Source organism: Anguilla rostrata, chromosome 8 (assembly GCF_018555375.3).
Source record: "Anguilla rostrata isolate EN2019 chromosome 8, ASM1855537v3, whole genome shotgun sequence".
Lineage (NCBI taxonomy): Eukaryota > Metazoa > Chordata > Actinopteri > Anguilliformes > Anguillidae > Anguilla > Anguilla rostrata.
In genome coordinates this window covers 16,399,505-16,421,361 of record NC_057940.1, presented here as the reverse complement: position 1 = coordinate 16,421,361, position 21,857 = coordinate 16,399,505, and the positions used below count along the sequence as shown (strand labels likewise).

Here is a 21,857-nt window from a genome sequence, read left to right as displayed (position 1 = left end):
TGGCGACGTTTACTGTTGGGTGGATTGGATTGAATTTGGTACTGACCCTGCATGTGCTTTCCTTACCATGCCCCCCCCCCATCACCCCTTTTTGAAGTTAAACATTGCATTTACATTGACGTTTAAATCCATTGAACCTCTGATAGTTGGGATGGTTTGTGTGATCACAGTCTACTGTGATGTGTATTTGTTAATCACTGCTGATCCAGTGCCAGAATCCGAATCAGCTGCTTTTGAGACCGCCCACGCATTTGCCCAAGGGATTTCACTGCTGTTTACAGTGTTAGCCTACTGAATTGGCTGTCTTTCTCTCCCCTCTAAATATGCAGTCTTTTGAAGTGTTTTTCTTTGATTTGATATTTTTATGTTTTTGTGAATGGTCCTAATCATGGTTAAAATTTTACTCTTGCAATTAGGCTATCCAAAAAAGCAGCTGTAGAAATTATTTTTTTGAAATCTTCCTATAACAAATTGCTTCTTTGTACTCGAGCAAACTTTTTTTTCCCTATGGTCTAGTCAGTTTTCACAGCACTGTTCATAGTAATTCAGCGTTTTGAATTTGATAGGTAAACAAAACGAACTTTTGAGGTAGTGTTAGCAGTTTGTGGTGCTTTGATTGGTTGTCTGGATTCTAATAGCTCTGGGCAAATTAATCTAGATTGTATGTTAAGCTTCGCAATTTAGAAAAAATGTCTGTGCGTTGCGCACACACGCATATGAATGTATGTGTGTGTGCTTGCATGTGTACGCGAGTGAGAGGGAGGGAGAGACTGGGAAGAAGGGCTTTGTCTTAGGGACGGGCTGTCAGCAAGACTCCCCACATTTCCTATTGCCTAGCAACCGTAATGCACAGACTTGGGAGAACATCTGTGATACCAAGCCCTGCCAAATTTGCGCTATATAGTAAACACTGATCCCCCCTCTCCAAATGCTGCCTGCCTGCTGATATTTATTTATTCATTTTTGAACAGGCTTTTTTTATTTTTTTTTATTTAATCAAACCTTTATTTTTCACAAGGTGTCAGGTGAGCTTTTGTTGCAGTGCCTCAGCTAGTGTCTGTCAATCTGGAGTTGGACCAGAAATGGAAAACATAATTTCTGTTAGGAAAAAATGGAAAAGAGATGAGGGTAGACAACAGTCTTGAGTATGCTTGAGTCAGTTTTGGGTTGATTTTGTTTTGTAGTCCCCAGATCTGATTTTTTATTTATTTATTTTTTTGTGGAAATGCAAGCAAGCGATGGCTCAGTATGGTTGACAATGGAGCAGTGAATGTGGTTGGTGAGATATCCTATCCTTACATGCCAGTTAGTATATGTGTATCAGGCCATAACTATTAGAAGCTATATTAGGATTATGTATGCAAACGTAAAAATACATAGCCTATATTGTATATCTGTGTACAAACCGATGTATTCCAATATCTTGATGTTGTTTGTAGAAACACGGTTACACTACGAAAACCCATTTGTTCCCATTTGAAATAAGAAACACTTTTTATAATTGTGTAACTCGTGCCTCATGAAACCAGGTAAATGAATAATTCTGATATCTTGCACGTGCGGTTAGGATGCAGTATACCAGAGCAATTAATGGTTCAACATTTGAATCATTATAACCTTAATATTTTACATCGATGGCAACATCGGTGACAGTTAATTAAAAGCTAATTGTGGAAGCTGCTTCGGTTCAAATATCACGTAGGCTACTACGCACGGTGTGGTGATCTTTTAAACAATAAACAGAATAGTCATTCCATAGGCGTACATTTAGTTTATCTGACTGAAATTCAAGTATTTCATACAGTGATGCAGTTTATTCTGAGAAATGTTTTTTATACAGTAATAAAAATTGAAAACAGTGGGTAACCTCCGTGACGTGCCAATGTAACGAGTTACGGGGAGACTGGCTTTGCTTTTGAAGAAGCAGTTTTTTTAACCGCAGTTTATTTCTGAACATGTTTATTTGTGAACGTGTGTTTATTTATGAACGTGTGTTTTGCGTGATGCGTCGCGTAAGGGAGACGCGCGGCAGAGCAGCTCATTTCAGCGCTGTGGGCGTGGCCTCACAGCCTCGGGCCTGTCGCTCAAACGAGCGCACTGCTGATCTCACGACAGCGCAATCAGTGCACTGCACCGTGATTACCGACGGCCAATCAGGGCACCGGCAAGTAGGGCCGACGGCTTCCTACTGCACCACTCCACACTGGCGCGCTAAGTGCCGCTCTCTGGCGTTCACTGAATCAAACGAGGGAAACGAAACTAGCGAGAAAGAGAGAAAAAAAAAGAAGAAGAAAAAAACTGTGTTATACTGCGACAGAGTAAACGTGGCGCTTATTGATCCCGCTTTGTAGATGGCCGGCGAGAAGCCGGCAGATTGTGTTCGGTAAAGAAATTCTCCTGCGAAGCTCAGTGTAGCCGTCTTCGCTTTTAATTCGGTCACGGTAATTGCTCGGTAATCGCACACCCCCGCTCTGGCCGTTTCGGAGTCCTCGGGTGACCTCGGAAAAGCTGGTAAACTTGCGGCTCCCGAGCCTTCGCACAGATTGTCCTCAATTACTTATTAATCCACAACACTGACCCTTTTGATGCGCCTAATTTGAAATCTTAGCCCCCTCTGTGCCGTTACGCTTGAAGCCTGCCCTTGACTGCAGTGTGGAAGTCTAATCAGCAGCAGCCCGCAAATAACCCCTGATCCCGGTTACTCTTTCACTGATCCGGTGTGCGTGTGTGAGCGCTGCTGCTGCTGCAGGAATCTGCTAATATCAGGAAGGTGCTCCTTTCCAGGGGAGCCTGTAGGTCATTGGCACCCCCTCCCAGTCTGACCTTTCCTCCCTTTTCCTCCCCTCTGCTTTCAGGACCAAGCCATGGAGAGGCCGAGACCAGGGAGTGTGTGTTCTACAACGCCAACTGGGAGATCGAGAAGACCAATCAGAGCGGGCTGGAGCGCTGCGAGGCGGAGAAGGACAAGCGGCTGCACTGCTACGCGTCCTGGCGCAACAGCTCGGGCTCCATCGAGCTGGTGAAGAAAGGCTGCTGGCTGGACGACTTCAACTGCTACGACCGGTTCGTAAGGCCGCCTCTGAGCCCCGCGATGTTGGGCCGCTGTCATTAAACGATAACGGTAGGGTGTGTCAGACCCCCCACCCACACTCAAACTGAGCTTGAGCCCCCCTGAATGAAGTAAAAACAAAAGATTAGGAGGCTTGTGCAATCTTTACGTAAACTAAGTAATTCTAATGGTAAATATTCAAATCTGTTTCCCCAGCCCTGTCCGATTTAAACTTGTACTACAATTTTGAACACCCCTACGATGGGTCATACCATTTCTTAACCGTTGAGTTTTTCTGAGCTAGCTTGACTCACTCATTACATTGGCACAGTAATTAAGAAAGAATGTCCTGCAGGATTATGGCGAGCCAGGGGGAGTTCAGCTCCCCCTAAAAAGACCTGAGCCCTTCTGGTCCATGATCCCAATACCCCCTTCCCAGTCCACAATCTCTGAGACCCGCCGAAAGCCAGAGTGTAATTCAGAACCCGACTAACGGCACATTACATTGCCTTTAATGAGGTCTTTATTCCTCAGCTAAAATTCCACGCACACATTAAACGATACAGTTTCTGTCTTCAAAAAGTAAGGTGGGTGTTTGAATGTGAACCCCCATGGAACCTTCATGGAAAGTATTTGCTTGGACACGTCAAGCAGGTAATTCGGTGGCCCTTGTAGGGCAGCCTTCTAAGAGCTTGATGCATTCAATTAAACAAATTGCTCTGGGTTTCTTTCATGTAGAATCCACCTGTGTGCCTTTTAAAATGTTTCCCTTGTTCCTTCAGACTTTCCCTTTCTCAGTAATTAAGTGCGCTATGCACGCAACCTTATTTTGCTTGTGTTTTGATGGTCTTGAGACGTCGCCATGGCGTGTTGTTGAGGATTAATTGGTGAGGGAGGGGAGGAGTGGATGGTAATGCTGTAGAGGTGGTCTCTAGGCTTTGCTCTGAGTGACATGTCAAAGCATGGCTTTAATAACAGGTCACTAGCGGCGATGTTGATGAGGAATCAGAGCTCTCTGAATTCTCCATCAGCGACATGGCACCTGATGATAAAAGACAAATAACATGCCTTTAAATCCTCCCTTATACTGACTGTTTGTCTTATGAAGAGTTTGCTTGGTATTTGTATTGCACTCACTGAAATGGAAGGAGAGAATGAACCAGAACTCTGGAGAGTGTAAATATCAGCGGACTCTGGACTAGGGCATTTCTGACTGCCTGCTATTTATTTTAGATTGAGTGTGCATGCACATATATGTTGCCAATATGTATAGGCCTGGGATCACAATTAAACTTTTATGCAGTATTAGGTCTTTCTACATATTATTATAATTCATTTTATTTTATTTTTTGTTGCTGAATCACAAAAGTTCAGAAGTTCTGGGTGTGGGGTGGGAGACGATGATGGGGTATTGGGGATGTCTTGTGTACAGTTCTTACAGATCTCACCTTCTCATAAGTGTGTTTAGTATGGAAGGCTGTTTCGGAATCCTTCGGCCTGTTCTCAGCTTCCATTGGTTCCCGAGTAAAATTTTCTGAACCTTTCTTTTCCTCGACGACAGGCAAGAGTGTGTGGCGACCGAGGAGAATCCTCAGGTGTTCTTCTGCTGCTGCGAAGGAAACTACTGCAACGAGCGCTTCACGCACCTGCCCGACGTCAGCGGTCCTCCAGGTGAGAGCTGCTGCAGTCCACCTGGTCTTCATCCCTGGTCTTCATCCCAGGTTTTATCCTCTGCCTCACTTGTAAAGAGGAAATGAGTTTTGCAGTCATAAAGGTTAACGAGAAACTATACATCATTAGGATTGAATGGGCCATAGAATTCAAGAAGGTGAGTGTTTGATGGGGACAGGCCATTCGACCCATCTATGCTTGTCATGTTCCCTAATGCTCTCTGGGGAGTATCTAGCTCTAAGTCAGGCCTGGTCACAAACACCTCAAGGGTCTGTTCTTTTACTGAATTATGATTCTAGCTATTTCGGCACGAGGGCCTGTGTATGTTGCTTCTAAATTGTACGTGGAGTTGGTTGACAGTAGAGCCCTTCGAGACTTAACACTTTACACAGCTCGAATGTGTGTTTCAGAATGCCTTTTTCAGTATGGAATCCAGTTTGCCCATTTATGCCTCCGCACAATGGCTGTAGTTTTAATATCCCGGTCCTATAGCTCATGTTGGACCAGAGTCTAGCTCATAGAGTGTCTTCACGTGTCCTCCTCATTCCCACCTTGGTGTAAGATTGAAGTATGCACGAAGGTCTGCTGGAGACTTGGTGCCAGATGCCGAACCTCAGCACTAATGACAGACCGTAGACTGAACAGGCAGCTCCGAAGCCTGGGCATTGATTAAATTTGCACTTGGGTGCAAGGTGTTTATTCAAATGAGCACTTCCAGGGACAAACAGTTCCCCTGAAATTTTCTTTGAAACATATTTGTTGACATCAGGTTTTCCCCTGGCTGTGATTTTCATAACTAAATAAATACCAGAAGGTAAAAAACAATTTATGTTGTGACTTTTTACTTGGGTGTCTGACTGTGTAGACAGTGTGTGTGTGTGTGTCTGTGTGTGTGTGTTAGTTTGTTTAAGCCAAGCTGAGATATTGGCTGTTGTGTGTGTGTGTCTGTGTGTGAGTTTGTTTAAGCCAAGCTGAGATATTGGCTGGTGTGTGTGTGTGTCGCATGTCGCGGTGGTCAGTCAGTCACATGGTGTTCTTGCACTGTGCTCTGCAGTGAAGATCAGGCCCCCTCCCCCCACGCCCTCTCTGCTCAACATCCTGGTGTACTCCCTCCTCCCCGTCTCCGTCCTCTCCATGGCCCTCCTGCTCGCCTTCTGGCTGTACCGCCACCGCAAGCCCCCGTACGGCCACGTGGACATCAACGAGGTGAGTCTCCGCTGCCCGTCTGCCCCATCCCCCCGCCCCCCTCCTCCCACCGGCTGCCATCTTGACTCCAGTACCACAACAGCTGGTTGGGGGACATGTTTATCTTTTTAACTGACACTCCCCCTGGTGGTGATTTGGAGAAACGCGAGTTTGGAGTCTTGATTCAGTCTGATTTAATGTGGTTGAGCGTCAGGCGGAACTTCAGCAGTACATTATTCTAATGCTGTGAATGCCCAGGGGCTGAGATGGAGAGCGCAGTAATACTCCCTGCTCTGTCATGTGTGAAAATGACTTATGTCGGAGCACCTGGGTGAAACTCAAACTTCCCCCCTCATTCTTCAGGACCCTGGCCTGCCTCCTCCATCTCCTCTGGTCGGTCTGAAGCCCCTGCAGCTGCTGGAGATCAAAGCCAGGGGGCGCTTTGGCTGCGTTTGGAAGGCGCAGCTAATGAACGAATATGTAGCCGTGAAGGTCTTCCCCATTCAGGTCAGTGTCGCCCTTTCTGAGGTTGAATTTCGCCTTCCTCTGTACGACTCAATAATGGAATAACAGCTCAATGATTAAAAAAAACTACCACTGCCTTTCCCCGTCACATCTTTCACAGATTTTACATTTGATATCTTCAAAAGCCGAGATCACCTCAAGTGAAATGAAATGTCCTTTGATCTGAAGTTTTGCGTAACACATTTAATGGCTTTATCTGAACACGTTGCTCTTAGTAACGAGAGCCTGTTTCTGAAGTCGGGGGGGTGGATCGTGCCTGAGGTTTTTGGGGTGTGTGTGTGTGTACTACACAGGACAAGCAGTCTTGGCAGAACGAGCGGGACATCTTCATCTCTCCGGGGATGAAGCACGAGAACCTGCTGCGCTACATCGCGGCCGAGAAGCGCGGGAACAACCTGGAGATGGAGCTGTGGCTGATCACCGAGTTCCACGAGAGGGTGAGGGTCTGGCAGCGCGGCCCCCGGCTCTCCCTCCGCACAACCTGCATGCGCCGTTAGGCTACCGCTCACTGCGCTTACCCTGGTATCAGATGATGATGTGATTGGTCACTGCGGTTTCTCTGGTATCAGATGATGATGTGATTGGTCACTGCGGTCACTCTGGTATTAGATGAGGAAGTGATGATAAGCCCTACCCTGATTTATCCCCCACCCTGCTACACCGCAGTCACCACCACCATACATGAGCATGTGCGCAGATGTATGTGAATATGTGGGATGTGAATGTATTTATCTGTGTATGTATGTATATGTGTATCTGCATGTAAATATCTACGTCTCTCATTTTTCAAAACAATCTTTATCTGCCCCAAAAAGGGAAAAAGATATAATGAAAATAAACAGACAAAGATTGAAATACAGTTGACCCCCAGCATGAGGGAGGTGATGGTGGGCACAAAAAAAGTGAGAAAGTTATGGGTCACATGACCAAGTCTGCTCTCCTCATTGGATCTTCTGCACATGTGCCATTTTGTTGTTGTTTTCTCAAGCTTTAATTTATATTCAGTGATGCCTTCCAGCATTTCCTGAGCGTGACCTCAGGCACCCCCCTCTGGGGGTACTGCACTGCTGGAATGTGTGCAGAGCAGTGTTCAGCTCTGAGAGCAGAGCACATGTGCGTGCGCACACTCCTGTTTTCAGTCATGCATGAATGCGTACACCTCTGTCTGTCTTTCTGCCTGTTTGCCTGTCTGTTTATGCATCCGTCTCTCTGGCAGTGCCTGCCTGTCTGTCAGGTGGGCCTGTCTGTCGGGTCGACCCATCCATTAATCCGTGCGTGCGTGCGTTCGGAGCAGGGCTGAGGCCCGGGTGCCATTTGATCTGCGCGCTGTGCCCGGTGTAGATGACCCTGAAAGATGCATGTCTCCCTTGTCCGTGCGCTCAGGGCTCCCTGACGGATTACCTGAAGGGCAACGCCGTGTCCTGGAACGATCTGTGTCACATCGCCGAGACCATGGCCTGCGGGCTGGCCTACCTGCACGAGGACGTGCCCCGCTGCAAGGGGGAGGGCCCCAAGCCCGCCATCGCGCACAGGTAACCCGAACGCCTCGTCCGCCGTGCTTTTTAAAGTTCGCCTGGTTAGGCGGGTTCTCTCAAACCGGGGTGGCGGTGTAATGTTAGCTCAGAATAGTGTTCACTGTGTTTTTGGCTAGAAATAGCTGTACGAAATGAGTATGAAATGAGTATCGTACCTTATTGAACCTGTGTTTTGTAGTTGTCCATGACCATGAAATGCACTTTTGTACGTTGCTTTGGCTAAAAGCGTCTGCTAAATAAATGTAATGCTGTGTAATGTAATGGCTAAGGAACTGGTCACAGAAATGAAAGGCTGTGCGCTCAGTTCCCAGCTGGGGTGCTGCTGGGTGTGCCCCTAAGGCATTTAACCTGAACTGCTTCAGGAAATATCCAGCTGTATATTTGGATTGTATGTAAAGAATGTAATCAGCATAAGTTGGTCTAAATAAGAGTGTCTGTTAAATGTAATGTAATCTCATGTTAACTGGGATTTGAACTTTTGGCCGACTTCCAGGGATTCATGCCAAGCCTGACGTATATATGTATATTTTTTTTATTTAGCAGCTTTTTTTCCCAGTTCAGTAAAACCTTATTTATATTCGCATTATAAAGACGTGACGCAGGTTGGTTATGGGGAAGGAAATGGTTAACCTGGTTTGGTTTGGATTTTGGGTTAGATGTGGTCAGGAGTCCATTGGCTTTGGAACCACGCTGGCCTTTATTTGAGAGTAAAGTCCTCGGCACTTGTTGTCGTCGTTCTCTGTACCTTTTGAGGGTGTACTGTGCTTATCCTGAAGTGGCCTCAGCAATGATCTTTTATCAATGCATATGTGTGAAACTATGTAAGGACATGTCCTTGCGTAAGGACATCTGCAAGCAAATGACGTGACCTCTATTGTGAAAAATCCGTCTCAGTTGAGCGGAGAACACGTTTCTGTTCTGTAGCGTGTATGGACAGTGCCCTCTAGTGAAGAAGCATATCACACGCACACAATGATGCATTCACAGCCTGAGCCACACAAGTGATTTTATCTAAAGGGCCAGCACAGTATGTGTGTGTATATATATATATATATATATATGAATAATTACATGTTTCTAATGGTACCTTTTAATGGGCTGCTTTCTGAAATAATGATCCATCGTTTTCACATTATCATTAATTATAAATTAATTTGAAACCTTCTTGAGAAACCAACACGATAACCCCCTCATAAGTATGATGTCATACTGGGTGCAGAGAACCAAAGACCTTGGCCTTACTGCTTTATTTCCACAGGATTTCATCCACAGCAGGTTCCTACACCGGTTTCTTGCCAAATGAGTAACTGGAACTTTAAAATGTGTCTCTCAGGGACTTCAAGAGCAAGAACGTGATGCTGAGGGTGGACCTGACTGCCATCATAGGGGACTTTGGGCTGGCTGTGCGGTTCGAGCCGGGGAAGCCCCCCGGGGATACCCACGGGCAGGTAGGGCCTTCCTCTCCGCGGCTTCATCGCGTCGGAGCGCTAAGCGCCTGCCACCAGTGGCCATTAACCCCTGACCTCTGAACCGCGACCTCCCGGTCGTTCGCTTCCAGGTGGGGACGAGGAGGTACATGGCGCCGGAGGTGCTGGAAGGCGCCATAAACTTCCAGCGGGACGCCTTCCTGAGGATCGACATGTACGCCATGGGCCTGGTGCTGTGGGAGCTGGTGGCTCGCTGCACGGCTGCGGACGGTGAGTGGCGAGACGCACCCCACAACCCCCCGATCCCAACGCGGAACGCAGCGGGTCCCGGTCTGCTTCAAAAGAGCAGCCGCCGCAGGATGTGCGGGCTGTATCTTTAAAAAGGAAGTGAATTTCGCCTGTCCTGCTTCTGTAAACCACCGACCCATCGTGAGTTCTGTCGGTGTGTCCCTGCCGGGTTTCTGCTCGTCAGGGTGGGGGGGGGAGAGGGGGGGGTGTGAGTTCCTTCGCGGGTCTCGCTGACCGCCGTTCTCCCGCCGCAGGTCCCGTCGATGAGTACATGCTGCCGTTCGAGGAGGAGATCGGGCAGCACCCGACCCTGGAGGACTTGCAGGAGGTCGTTGTCCACAAAAAGATGCGGCCGGTTCTGAAGGACTGCTGGCTGAAGCACGCTGTGAGTATACGCTCCCTCCTGGACTCGCCTAACAAACTCAATTTACCCGGGGCTGTAATCCCACCTGCGATTCCAATTCCAGGGCCTTTTGTGCACTAACTCATTTTGAGAGAGGCTTTTTTTGTCCTCACTACCGACACAAACCACTTAAGTATAGAAGAAAATTGAGGCATTTGCACTTTTGGTTAGAGAAAACTCGAAATAAAGAAGCCGGCAAAAAGGCCATAATGATCGTCCATGAAAGCTAAATCTTTTGCAGGGTCATCGGGTAACAAAATATGAAGTGAAAATTGGTACATTGACAATATGCCTCGCCGCGTACAAGCCTGCCCATGGCATCGACGCGCTTTCTCTCATGATCCCACTTTGAGGTGGGCCCTTGCATTACGGGGCAGCGATCCTTCATGTCGTCTTGTGTGCTCGTGTCGTTAGTTATTGCCGTGCATGCAAAACTGCGCTGCATTCTGTTGCTGAGGGAATGCCGACATGTCAGTTGGAAGTTCATTAATGTTCTCATGAATTATTCATTGAATTTCTTCACTGGAGCCAGGAAATGCACTGATAAAGCAGGAAATGAAGGATTTGTGGGGATCACAACATATAAATATCAGTAAAGATGGAGGCAAAAAAAAAGAGATAAAGTAGTAGCACATAAAACGAGCTGTTGACTTGTTTGTGGGTGTTTGTGAGTTAGAGATGGTTCTGAGGGTTGTTTCCTGTGGCGGACCAGGGCCTGGCGCAGATGTGCGAGACGATCGAGGAATGCTGGGACCACGACGCAGAGGCGCGCCTGTCCGCCGGGTGCGTGGAGGAGCGCATATCCCAGATCAACCGGCTGACGAACGCCACTACCTCGGACTGCCTGGTCTCCATGGTGACCTCCGTCACCAATGTGGACTTGCCACCCAAAGAGTCCAGTATCTGAGTTCGTCAAGAAGAAGAAAAAAAAAATGACGACAGCTAAAAAAGCTAACAACAACAACAACAGCAACAAAAAAGCCAACCCTCGTCTTTCCAAGACTCGGTGGATCTCAGTAAACGATGAAAAAAAAAAAACATGAAAGCAGCTGCTATTTTATCCAGATGTTTTTTTTTAATTGATTTTGTTTATTTTTTGTTGTGTTTTTGATTGGATCAATACTACCAGCACACTGCTCTACTGTATCTTTCACAACAGGAGGAGGAGGAGAAGAAAAAAAACTAAAAAACAAAAAAAACAGGCAAAACGGACATCTTCAGGGCATTCAGGTGCCGACTTATGAATGCTGAAAAAAGGTGCAGGTACCTCATCTATATTTTTTTCAGTCATTGATATGATTTTATTATTTCTATCTTTTCTATCTTCTGAAACAGGATTGCCTATGGCAAAACAAACCAACCTTACTACAAACCCAACTCTACCACCTTTGACAGTGCGACAAAGCTGCGAACCTTTGAGGAACTCTGACTGTTACTCCTAAATTACCTTCCTCAAAGGACCGATCTTCTCTCTTACTCTGGTTTTCCTTTCGCTGGAAGTGAGCGCTTAGCAAAATGCCGGTAAACGTGTCTTTTACGGAACTAACGGGTGTTTCCATCACACGTGAAGTGGAAGGCAACTGGAGGAATTCCATGACGTAGCAGGATGCTGAATTTAGTTGGTTGGTTAAGCAATTTTGCAGGTGGGGAGAGGGAAAGGAGTAAAAGAAAACACAAAATAAGAGGTTAGCGTTTTGAGATTGGACTTAGCAGCATCTGGACAAAACATTTAGTTAGGTTTGGAAAAATCTTCTCAGGTAACCGGTCTCTTGGAGCAGAGCTTTTGATGTAGGATGTTGTCAGTGGTAACCAGGTTGAGTGTATTCAGTGACCCGGGCAACCACTCACTTTGGGTGTTGGGGTGGGTGCGTGGGAGGGGTTATCAGACATTATTCACAAAGGCCAATGCAGGTGGGGATAACTGAAGTCAAGTGAAGGGCACCCCAACAGAAAAACGAAATGCTAAACAAAAAAGCATCCTTTGTGGGTGAAAGACTATGGTGAAGGAACATGTAAATGTGTGTATGACTGTTCTCTGCGTTTGTAAGTGTGTGCGAGTGTGTGTGCGCTTGGTGTTAAGCCCATGGGATTAATTTAATTCCATGATCTTAATCTTGGCTCTACAGTTAATGTCCATGTCTCCTCTTTTTCTTTTTACTTTTTTTTTCTTCTTTTAATTGATCACATTCGTTTTGGACAGCAGGAGCTAAGGACCTAGATACACTCCGAGGTTTAAGTTAGGCCTCAGAAAAGCCAATATTTTTTACAGCAAATGCTACAGGAGAGGATTACTGTCCGTTCCCCTCTGTTGAGTCCCTTCATATTTTACCTCTTCTCAAAGGGACCAGACTAGAGCTTAGACCCAGGGAGTACTCTGCTGTAGGGATGTTTTTGCAGGGAAAGGGGTGGGACGACCAGTAAGCTCCTCCTCCTCCTGCTTCTGTGAGTGGCCGCTCAGTCTTCTCACTCTGAAAACTCAACACAAAGGGCTGGCATTCAATCAAAATTTGTCCTCAACTTTGACTTGTCAGTAAATGCAGGCATTACACTTTTTCTTCTCTTCCTCAGTTTGGCATGTTTCCGTGATCGCTAAACTAGCCAAGCTGTGTTTGTGAAGAAAATAAAATTACTGGGTTTAATCGTTAGTGAAAGTTTAGGGGAATTGTTGATTGAATCCCAGCCCAAAGGGTTGCTTTTGTCTTAAAAATGTGGCGCAAAACGTTTCAATATGCCGTAACACAACCATGAATGTCCGCAATGCTGCTGTTTCAACTCAAAGATGAATATATGATTCTGTATATTCTTTTTTTGTGTGCAAAACATGCAACTCTCAGTAGATGATGTTTATAAATGCAAATAGATACACACATGGAAACGACAAGGCTTCCGAGGTAAAACAAAATTCAAGTTAGAAGAACATTACATTTAAAGAGCAGAAAAAGTTTCATGACCACAGACCACCTCAAACCAGAAATACCTCAAGATTTTCTACATATATCAGTTTTATTATATATTTTGTTAGTTGTGTTGTCTTGTAGTAATTATATTTTAATGTAAGTTGGCTTTTATGACTAAGGAATTTTGGGGTAAAATAAAATCACCCTAAAATTCTTAGTGAGTGCTACCATTTTATGTTGTACAAAAGTAAAAACGTGGTGTAAATAAGTGTACACAGTTGTAGAATACTGCCTACGTATGGTACTCGGGCATTATTCAGTATGTGTGTTATCGATCTCACTTTTCCTCTGTTACATAAAGGGACAGTAAACCTTTTTTTAAAATCCTTACACTGCAAACTTAAATGAATACAAATATATTTCAAATTTTCTGCAATTATAGGTATTTTCAGTTTCATTTTCAAAAAGGTGCTCATGCAATTACGTTTTTCTTACTAATGGTATGGATTATTTTCAGATTTGTGTCTGTTTAAAAAAAGGCCTGTTTAGCTGGCTGTAACAATGGGGGAAAAACGCTATTTGCTCTCATCACAGCAATAGTGTTTCCTGCCAATTCAGACAGTAGCTTTTCACCTTCTTACTCATTGAGCGTAGTTCTCCATGTACGTGGAATGCAACGCAGCGATTGTTTAATTTGAACTTTTAACAACAACAAAAAAAAATGGTTTAGTGTCTCTGATTTGTTTGCTGCTTCTGAATGTTGACAGGATGAGAATTCACAGCGTTTGCTTTTCATCTCCCCTGGACAGCGAGCTTTAAGTTTCTTTTCATGGTGCCATACACTCTGTTGGGCTTTTACTTTCTCCTTCAGTCTCAGACCTCTGTATAATTGGATCTGTACTGACTGTGCTGTGGGGATGATCACTTTTTTTTTCTTTTTCTTCTTTTTTTTTTTGACCAAGTAGCTGGACTGAGGCATATTAATATTTGTCATCATGAATCATGTGTTCTCTGCACCTGTCAGACATGACTCTCGTGACCTGGACATTACATGGAGCAATCTCCTAAACTGTTCATTGGGGCAAAGACATTTAGAATGTTTAGAAGCATTTTAAACGGGTAGCTGAGTTTCGGGCCAGTCAAAGAAGGAAATAAAGAATGCTGTGACCTCCTGTCTTGTAAATGCCAAGAACGCGATTCAAAGTTGATCCACTGCCTTTTAATGATGTAGCAGCTGATCCTCTTCACATTAACGGCGTGGGCACCGTACTGAATGATGCCAAATATGGTGGCCGCTGCCTTTTAGATGACCTTCATTTGACCTTCAGTGTTTCTCCATGACCACAAATCTAAAAAGACTGAAAAAAATGTACAACTGTTAGGCAGGGTTCTTTTTTATATTTTCACGTCACAAGTATGCTCTATTGGCATGTCAAATTGTATATTTTTAATTATCTCTTAAACTATCCTAATAAATAAAATCCCTTACATTCAATGGAGAGTTCCAGGATTGTCAGTTTAGGGTTCAAAATGAAAAGCTTATGGTTTTGGCATGTGATGTAGCAAAGCAATATCCACAGCAATAGTTGTACATTCAGGTTTTACACAAGCTCATTGGTACTGTGAATGGCTGTAGAGCAACCTACCAAATCATTTTATGATAGACCAAGATATGCTGTGTGCCAAACAGTCAATCAGTAGTGGTTACTGGTTTTTTATTAATGTTAACAAATAATACAGACATGATGAGGCCATGGAAATGAATTTACTTAGTGAAGATACTACATCCTGTTCCAAATTGCGTGATTACTGAACTGCGCTATATAATGACTTTTATCCCTTAAACACAAATGACCAATTACTTTTCCATTTAAATCTTCTGGAACACATTTTAGAAAGGACACCAAAGTTATGTAGGTTTATTTGTAGAATAGTGTGTTTTCTGACCTCTGCTTGGGTTAAGCATGGCTCGGTTTTTTGAGTTGTTCCTCTCATTGAATAGGCTTTAAGGAACCCTGGCACATGAGACAGTAGGTGCCCTGACCAAATAAATTGTGACGTCTTATCTGCCCGTAGCTATTTTGATTAAAGGATGCTATGATCCCAACGGCCTTGAGAAATTCAGGGTTCACTGCGCCATGGTTCACTGGCTAATGTACGGTGCTAAACTTTGCAGAATTTTAGCTATGCTAATGGCGAATCCCGGCGAGTCAAACTGGCGACACCCTCTCTGTGTCCCACACCTTTGGTCATCATCCTCAGTGTCCAGGATTCATGGCTATTCATATCCATTAGTGGTCCACACGCTCCTGGCGAGGTTTTCAAGTTCCTGGCGAGGTCCTGTTAACAATCCAATCAAGATTGGTTGAGTGAACGTAGTACAGGAGCTATATAAAGGTGCTATTCTTCATCTGCACATTAGGGGGAGGCCTGTGTCTGGGCTTGTGCTTTGCCAAGTATTTCAACGTGAATTCTATTTGATATTGTGGGAGTGTTTGGCTTACTGGCTGTGGAACAATCACACTCTTTAAGCTGCAGTATTTGAGAGCAGATCATTAAACATGTATGCCAGGGACTGGCGACTGGTCTTGGTTCGTTCAGTTTGATTATTTAAGTCAGTATTACCTTGATTGTAGTGTATCTGAGTATGCCATTGATGGCTGGAATTATGAAGTGTCTATTGCTTGATGACCAGTTGTTGTTTGTTTTCTTTTTCTGACTATTAGCAATGTTATTCCCTTTTCAAATCTGGTGCCATGATGGAGAAATTTATTGGAAGGTCGTAGCTTCATGAAACAGTGCCCCCACTATTGTTTTTAAGTTGTGCAAAAGGCCAGTGTAGCTTTTTAGTTCTATTCTTGAACACAAAGATGTCTCCACTCTTTCTGAATGTAAGTATTAGCTTTAATGTAGGTATGCGTTAGACTTGTACCATAGAGACCATCTTTAAAATGTCTTATCCATGATGACAAACATTGACCTCTGACCTCAGTCCTAAAGGAAGGAAATGCATTTTTAACTGTAACCATGTCTGAGCTGATAAACGTGCAGGAATGGTCTGGTGTTATACCTTCCTCTTCCTATGTCTCTCTTAAGCAACTGCTGTGAATCTGTTCGCTGTTGTCATTTTATGTTTTTGTACCTGACAAAAATTCTCATGTATAAAAGAAAGAAAAAAAGTGACCAGCTGTAATTCTGGATGCATTCTTAGATCCAGATATTTCAGGAACCAATTACCTCAGACCTCACGAAAAACAGTGTTGTTTGCTGGATATTCCTTGATACTACAAAATGTTGTACACTACTAACACAAAAACAGGAAACCTCTTTGTACCGGTGTGACATATAAATGTACTCCTTGACAATGTGAAAACCTCCCCCTGTTCACACCTCACCTGTCAACCCAAGCATGGAAGTGGTGGAGTGCATTTCGTTTTTAAGTGCTTCCTTACCCCCCTCCCCTCCCCCCATCCACACACATTGTTCATATAGATCCTACCGATGTTATGTTCTCACTGCGTGCAGTGCATCATTCTTAAAATCAAATAAGCTGTGAAGATAAAGCTTGAGAAGAAAGGCTGGGACTTTAACAGATGTTTTTACTCATTGGAAAAGCAGGAATTTGACATCTGTAGCAATGTGACTAAGGAAAGCCTTTTAAATTGGTTGTGACATTTTCATTGCAGTTGTAAATGGTCAAAATATCAGACTAATTGGTCAAAAGGAGCACAACTGCTAGTTTGCTATACCTCTTTTCTGTTGAAATATTTGACCCATATCCATTCGTAAGCAATATTATTATTATTATTATTATTATTATTATTATTATTATTATTATTATTATCATTATTATTTATTAACTGCATAATCTGGGATCATTGCCTTAATCATTATTCTTAAACCTATAAGGTCAAACTCAGATGTGATACTTGTTACCTCATGTTTATATAATTTATCAGTGTTCAGGTTAAGTGTCAAATTATACTGAGAGACAACTGCCAGGGTGGCTGGAGACCCCACCCTCAATAGTATTACCATCACCACACCAACCGCCCCCTCCCCCCTCCCCCCACTCCACCATCTGGGGCCAAATATGGACTGTGAGCCCAAAGAGCTATTGAGATGTTGAAACCACCATAGCAGGGTCACTGCTGGTTGATTAACTGTCTGTTATCTGCCATTTCACACTCAAACACCATCACTTCCCCGCATGCTGCCATTTTGTTTCTGTTCACTGGTGGCAGCAATGCGATTGTTAACTGGAAGGTGGTTGGTATGACCACTTAGGTTTTCCCACATTTCAAATATGTTTATTCGATTGGAAATTACACTAAACATATGTGGTAAGCAGGGACTCACTCTAAAAAAAATTTAAAAAAATAAAAAAATAAACAAATGTTCCCAAAAATTTACTTGGAGGTGGGAGGATGATGAAGGGGTCAAAAAGAGGTTTTCTTTATTTCTTTGTCAAGACGTCATATTCAAGTGCTGTTTCTATGACAGGATATGTGAGTTGTTCATGTTGTAGGTTCTGTTTCACTATTGTAGCTAAAATGTAGAACAGAGATGGCTTGTACTACTGATTTTAACATAAATATACTAAAAATAAAAAAAATGTATTCTGTAAAAGACAAAAATGTATACAGAGAGTTGAGCTTGTTGCTGTAACCCCCTTTTTGGACTGAAGAGTATGTTAAAAAATTTTTATATATATGAAATGCCCTGGAAATCCAACATCCATTGTATTGCCGTTATGAAATAAGGACTTTTGTGAACGATCATTGTAACATATTTCATTAATTTGCAGTGGGTTATTGTTCATTTTTACTGTGGTAATTTTAGAATTGAGTATCAAGATTTTGAATTAGATTTACCTAGTCATTAGGGTGTGGTTGTTTTGGTCCCTCACTTGGAGCCAGAATAATCCCAGTATGAATGTAGTATTTACACAGTCTGAAACAACTACACCCTAACTGTTAGAGATGGGAAAAAAATACTAGAAATGATTATTTCAAGTTTCTCTTTTTGTATATTAAAATAAACAATAAAATACTGAAACCATTCAAATGGCTATCCTCTTTGGTCTCATTTGTTCCTGCACCACTTGTTTACTAAATCCACAAAATAGTGATTGGTATCTTCACTCATCAGAATATCGTAGGCATGTGTCTTGGGCATATTTTATTCCATTTAATATTTTATTGGTTTATTGGGAAATGGGACTTTCTAGGATCTGCTGTATTTCCTTAGAGACCTAGATTAATTTGATGGAGAGTGTAAATGTGGATGCTTGTGTTGAGTAACCTTCACAATATGCTGTGCACTTGCACAAACACGTTTATGCAAATATATTTAAAATAAACTTGATTTCATTACAACAAATGGACAAAATTAGATTTGAGCATATCTAATTTGATTAGCATTGAAATCACCATTCAATCTCAGTTTAGAAGTCATCCAAAAAAAAATATGTACAGCTAACAGACTGGCTCAAATAATATTCAAAGTGTGGTTTTGCTGTAACAAATCTGCAGTTATGAATTGTGTACACTAGATGGTAGTGATGTTATCTGGTGTACTCTAGAAGCATTATGGATTCGTATTTTAATTCATATTTGCAAAATTGCATGATATTTGACTTGCCCGCAATGTTGTTAGCTGGAAGTTATTTTCATGCATCAGTTGTAAAACCGGCCAACTTTTTCTTTAGCATTAGTCATCATAACCAAAATGAGTTTGAACAGATGGGGAACATCTTGACATAGCCTGGAATGTCTCCAACCAAAATCAAAGTGCAACATTATGTATGGCAATTTTGACGTTTTCTACATGAAAAGCCATTGCTCGTTGTTTTTATGAATTATAATCAATATTGAAGATTTATTTTTAATCCTCGTGTTGGAGTCAGCCATTTAACAGACACGTTGACTCATACACTAATGGAACACATACTGTACTGAAGAGTTCCAAACAAAAGGTTTTAAGGCAGTTAATTGGAATTAAATCATTACCTGGTGTCAAATTCCTCTGAAATAGGATTGTTGCTGTACCGGCTCTGTTGCTGTTGTTGGGGGACATTTTCATGTGTTTTTTTTTCTCTGCTCTGGAAACTATCTGGGTGAGTTCAAAGTAAAATACGCCTTTAAAATTCAGGATGTGTGAATAACATTCCCAATAACCGTCACACTGTTTTTACACTGTTTCCTGCAGATCTCTGATTTAGAGGTGAAAAGGTTATGTATAAATGCAGAATATTCTCATTCATAGCGAGGGAGTGTTTATCATTATCTTTGGTCAGAGAGAGGGAGAAATGTGACCGAGCTCAATCAAAATGGTGCTCGAATTACATGCAGAACTGACAAAGTATTTTATTTATTCATTTATTTATTTTTTGCAAAATCACCTGCCAAACACCTGCATTTGACCTCACTTTAAAAGAAAAAAGCATTCGTCTCATGTTCTCATCGCTCTGCAGTAACCTTTTCCCGGCTAATGCCCGAAGGATTTGTAACTGTCAGCCTGAGGTATTCTGGGGTGAAGAGAGGATGTTTGCTAATCTGGAATAAATTGTATTATATTCTCAAAGCCATCTAGAGTAAAATGCATTTAGCCTCCTTTGTGCTCACAGCTGATGCTGTATGGAAACGTTTGTGTCCTGCAGGGGAGGCCGTCTTCTCTCCAGTGAGGGTGATGCGTGTTGTTGTACATTTCTGTACATTACACACAGACCAGCCTGGCACATTTATTTACATTACACACAGACCAGCCTGGCACATTTCTGTACATTACACACAGACCAGCCTGGCACATTTATTTACATTACACACAGACCAGCCTGGCACATTTCTGTACATTACACACAGACCAGCCTGGCACATTTATTTACATTACACACAGACCAGCCTGGCACATTTCTGTACATTACACACAGACCAGCCTGGCACATTTCTGTACATTACACACAGACCAGCCTGGCACATTTCTGTACATTACACACAGACCAGCCTGGCACATTTCTGTACATTACACACAGACCAGCCTGGCACATTTCTGTACATTACACACAGACCAGCCTGGCACATTTATTTACATTACACACAGACCAGCCTGGCACATTTATTTACATTACACACAGACCAGCCTGGCACATTTCTGTACATTACACACAGACCAGCCTGGCACATTTCTGTACATTACACACAGACCAGCCTGGCACATTTCTTTACATTACACACAGACCAGCCTGGCACATTTCTGTACATTACACACAGACCAGCCTGGCACATTTATTTACATTCCACACAGACCAGCCTGGCACATTTCTGTACATTACACACAGACCAGCCTGGCACATTTCTGTACATTCCACACAGACCAGCCTGGCACATTTCTGTACATTACACACAGACCAGCCTGGCACATTTCTGTACATTACACACAGACCAGCCTGGCACATTTCTATACAATACACACAGACTAGCCTGGTACATTTCTTTACATTACACACAGACCAGCCTAGCACATTTCTTTACATTACACACAGACCAGCCTAGCACATTTATTTACATTACACACAAACCAGCCTAGCACATTTCTATACATTACACACAGACCAGCCTGGCACATTTCTATACATTACACACAGACCAGCCTGGCACATTTCTGTACATTACACACAGACCAGCCTGGCACATTTCTGTACATTACACACAGACCAGTCCGGTAAATTTCTGTACATTACTGTACACGCAGACCAGCGTGTAATGTACATTTTTGTACATTACAAGCAGACGAGTCCGGTACATTTCTGTACATGACACACAGACCAGTGTGTAATGTACATTTCTGTACATTACACACAGACCAGACTGGTACATTTTGTGTGCCGGGCTTGGTGTCCTTGACGAAAGGGGGTTCAGGGGAACCCCATGGGCACAGCCCTGTTTTGGTGGTGCCAGTTCCTCACTGCTGAACAGCTGGCCAGCAGGTGGCATCTGTACCCTGCTGTTTGGGCCTAGTGCCAGGTCGTTCCCCTGATTTTCCTCATAAATCCTGGATAAGCAGGACTGATTCCCAGCTGTCTGGGATAAGGAAGGCTGAATCCTTCTTCGGGCTGAGCTGTGTCCAAATCAGTTATTTTTTAAAATACATATATTTTGCTATAGTAACCACTTTGAATTGATAATTTTCCGCATCTGACTGACTTAATTCCTACATGCCTCACACAATATTTAGATGTAAGTACTCACAAAGCTGATTTAACCTCACATACATTGTCATTTCATATCTAATGCATTTGAGTACAGAACCAAAATGACAAAATTGTCACTATTCTAGTACTTATGCACTGCACTGCACGCGCACACACACACACACACACACACTCACATATATATATTATACATACTCTCACTGGCCACTTTATTGGGTGCTCCTGCTTGTCATCACAAATAGCCTGCTCCTCCAAACAGCACACCCTGTGGCTGCAAGTCAATATATAAAGCATGCAGACATGGTGAAGAGGTTTAGTTGTTTGAACAAACATTAGAATTGGGGAAGACCTGGGGGTGTCAGATTAGGGCGTGTTTGCCAGGGTGGTAAGAAGTGTAATGAGGGAGGCGAGTGAGGTAATGGAGGTTTTGAATGGATTGAGATGAATCTAAAGGAAATGTCCAAATCAAATTATTGTATTTCAGTTATTCTGTTTTGTTTTTCTCTCTCCTGCTCCAAGATGGCAGTTTGAATATATCAAGGGTGGTTATTAGGAACAGGTAGGAGAATTTGGCTACTCCCCAGGCTTAGGAGAGCCTAATTAGTCTTGAGGAGTGGGCTTCAGAATGTGAAAACAGCCCAGGCGCTTGATTGGCTGATTAATTA

At 43.2% G+C, this 21,857-nt stretch overlaps 1 protein-coding gene across 1 annotated transcript in view; it reads left to right on the top strand.

Annotated features, from left to right (window-relative positions):
- LOC135260955 (activin receptor type-2B) overlaps positions 1–18,047 on the top strand; it is a 49,310-nt gene extending 31,263 nt beyond the window's left edge. The window contains exons 2-11 of the mRNA XM_064346717.1: positions 2,856–3,063; positions 4,611–4,720; positions 5,775–5,926; positions 6,269–6,412; positions 6,724–6,867; positions 7,814–7,962; positions 9,299–9,413; positions 9,524–9,662; positions 9,935–10,065; positions 10,796–18,047. Coding sequence (XP_064202787.1) covers positions 2,856–3,063; positions 4,611–4,720; positions 5,775–5,926; positions 6,269–6,412; positions 6,724–6,867; positions 7,814–7,962; positions 9,299–9,413; positions 9,524–9,662; positions 9,935–10,065; positions 10,796–10,990 — 1,487 coding nt within the window. The 3' untranslated portion in view covers positions 10,991–18,047. The remainder of the gene's footprint in view (positions 1–2,855; positions 3,064–4,610; positions 4,721–5,774; positions 5,927–6,268; positions 6,413–6,723; positions 6,868–7,813; positions 7,963–9,298; positions 9,414–9,523; positions 9,663–9,934; positions 10,066–10,795) is intronic.
- Positions 18,048–21,857: the final 3,810 nt, after the last annotated feature.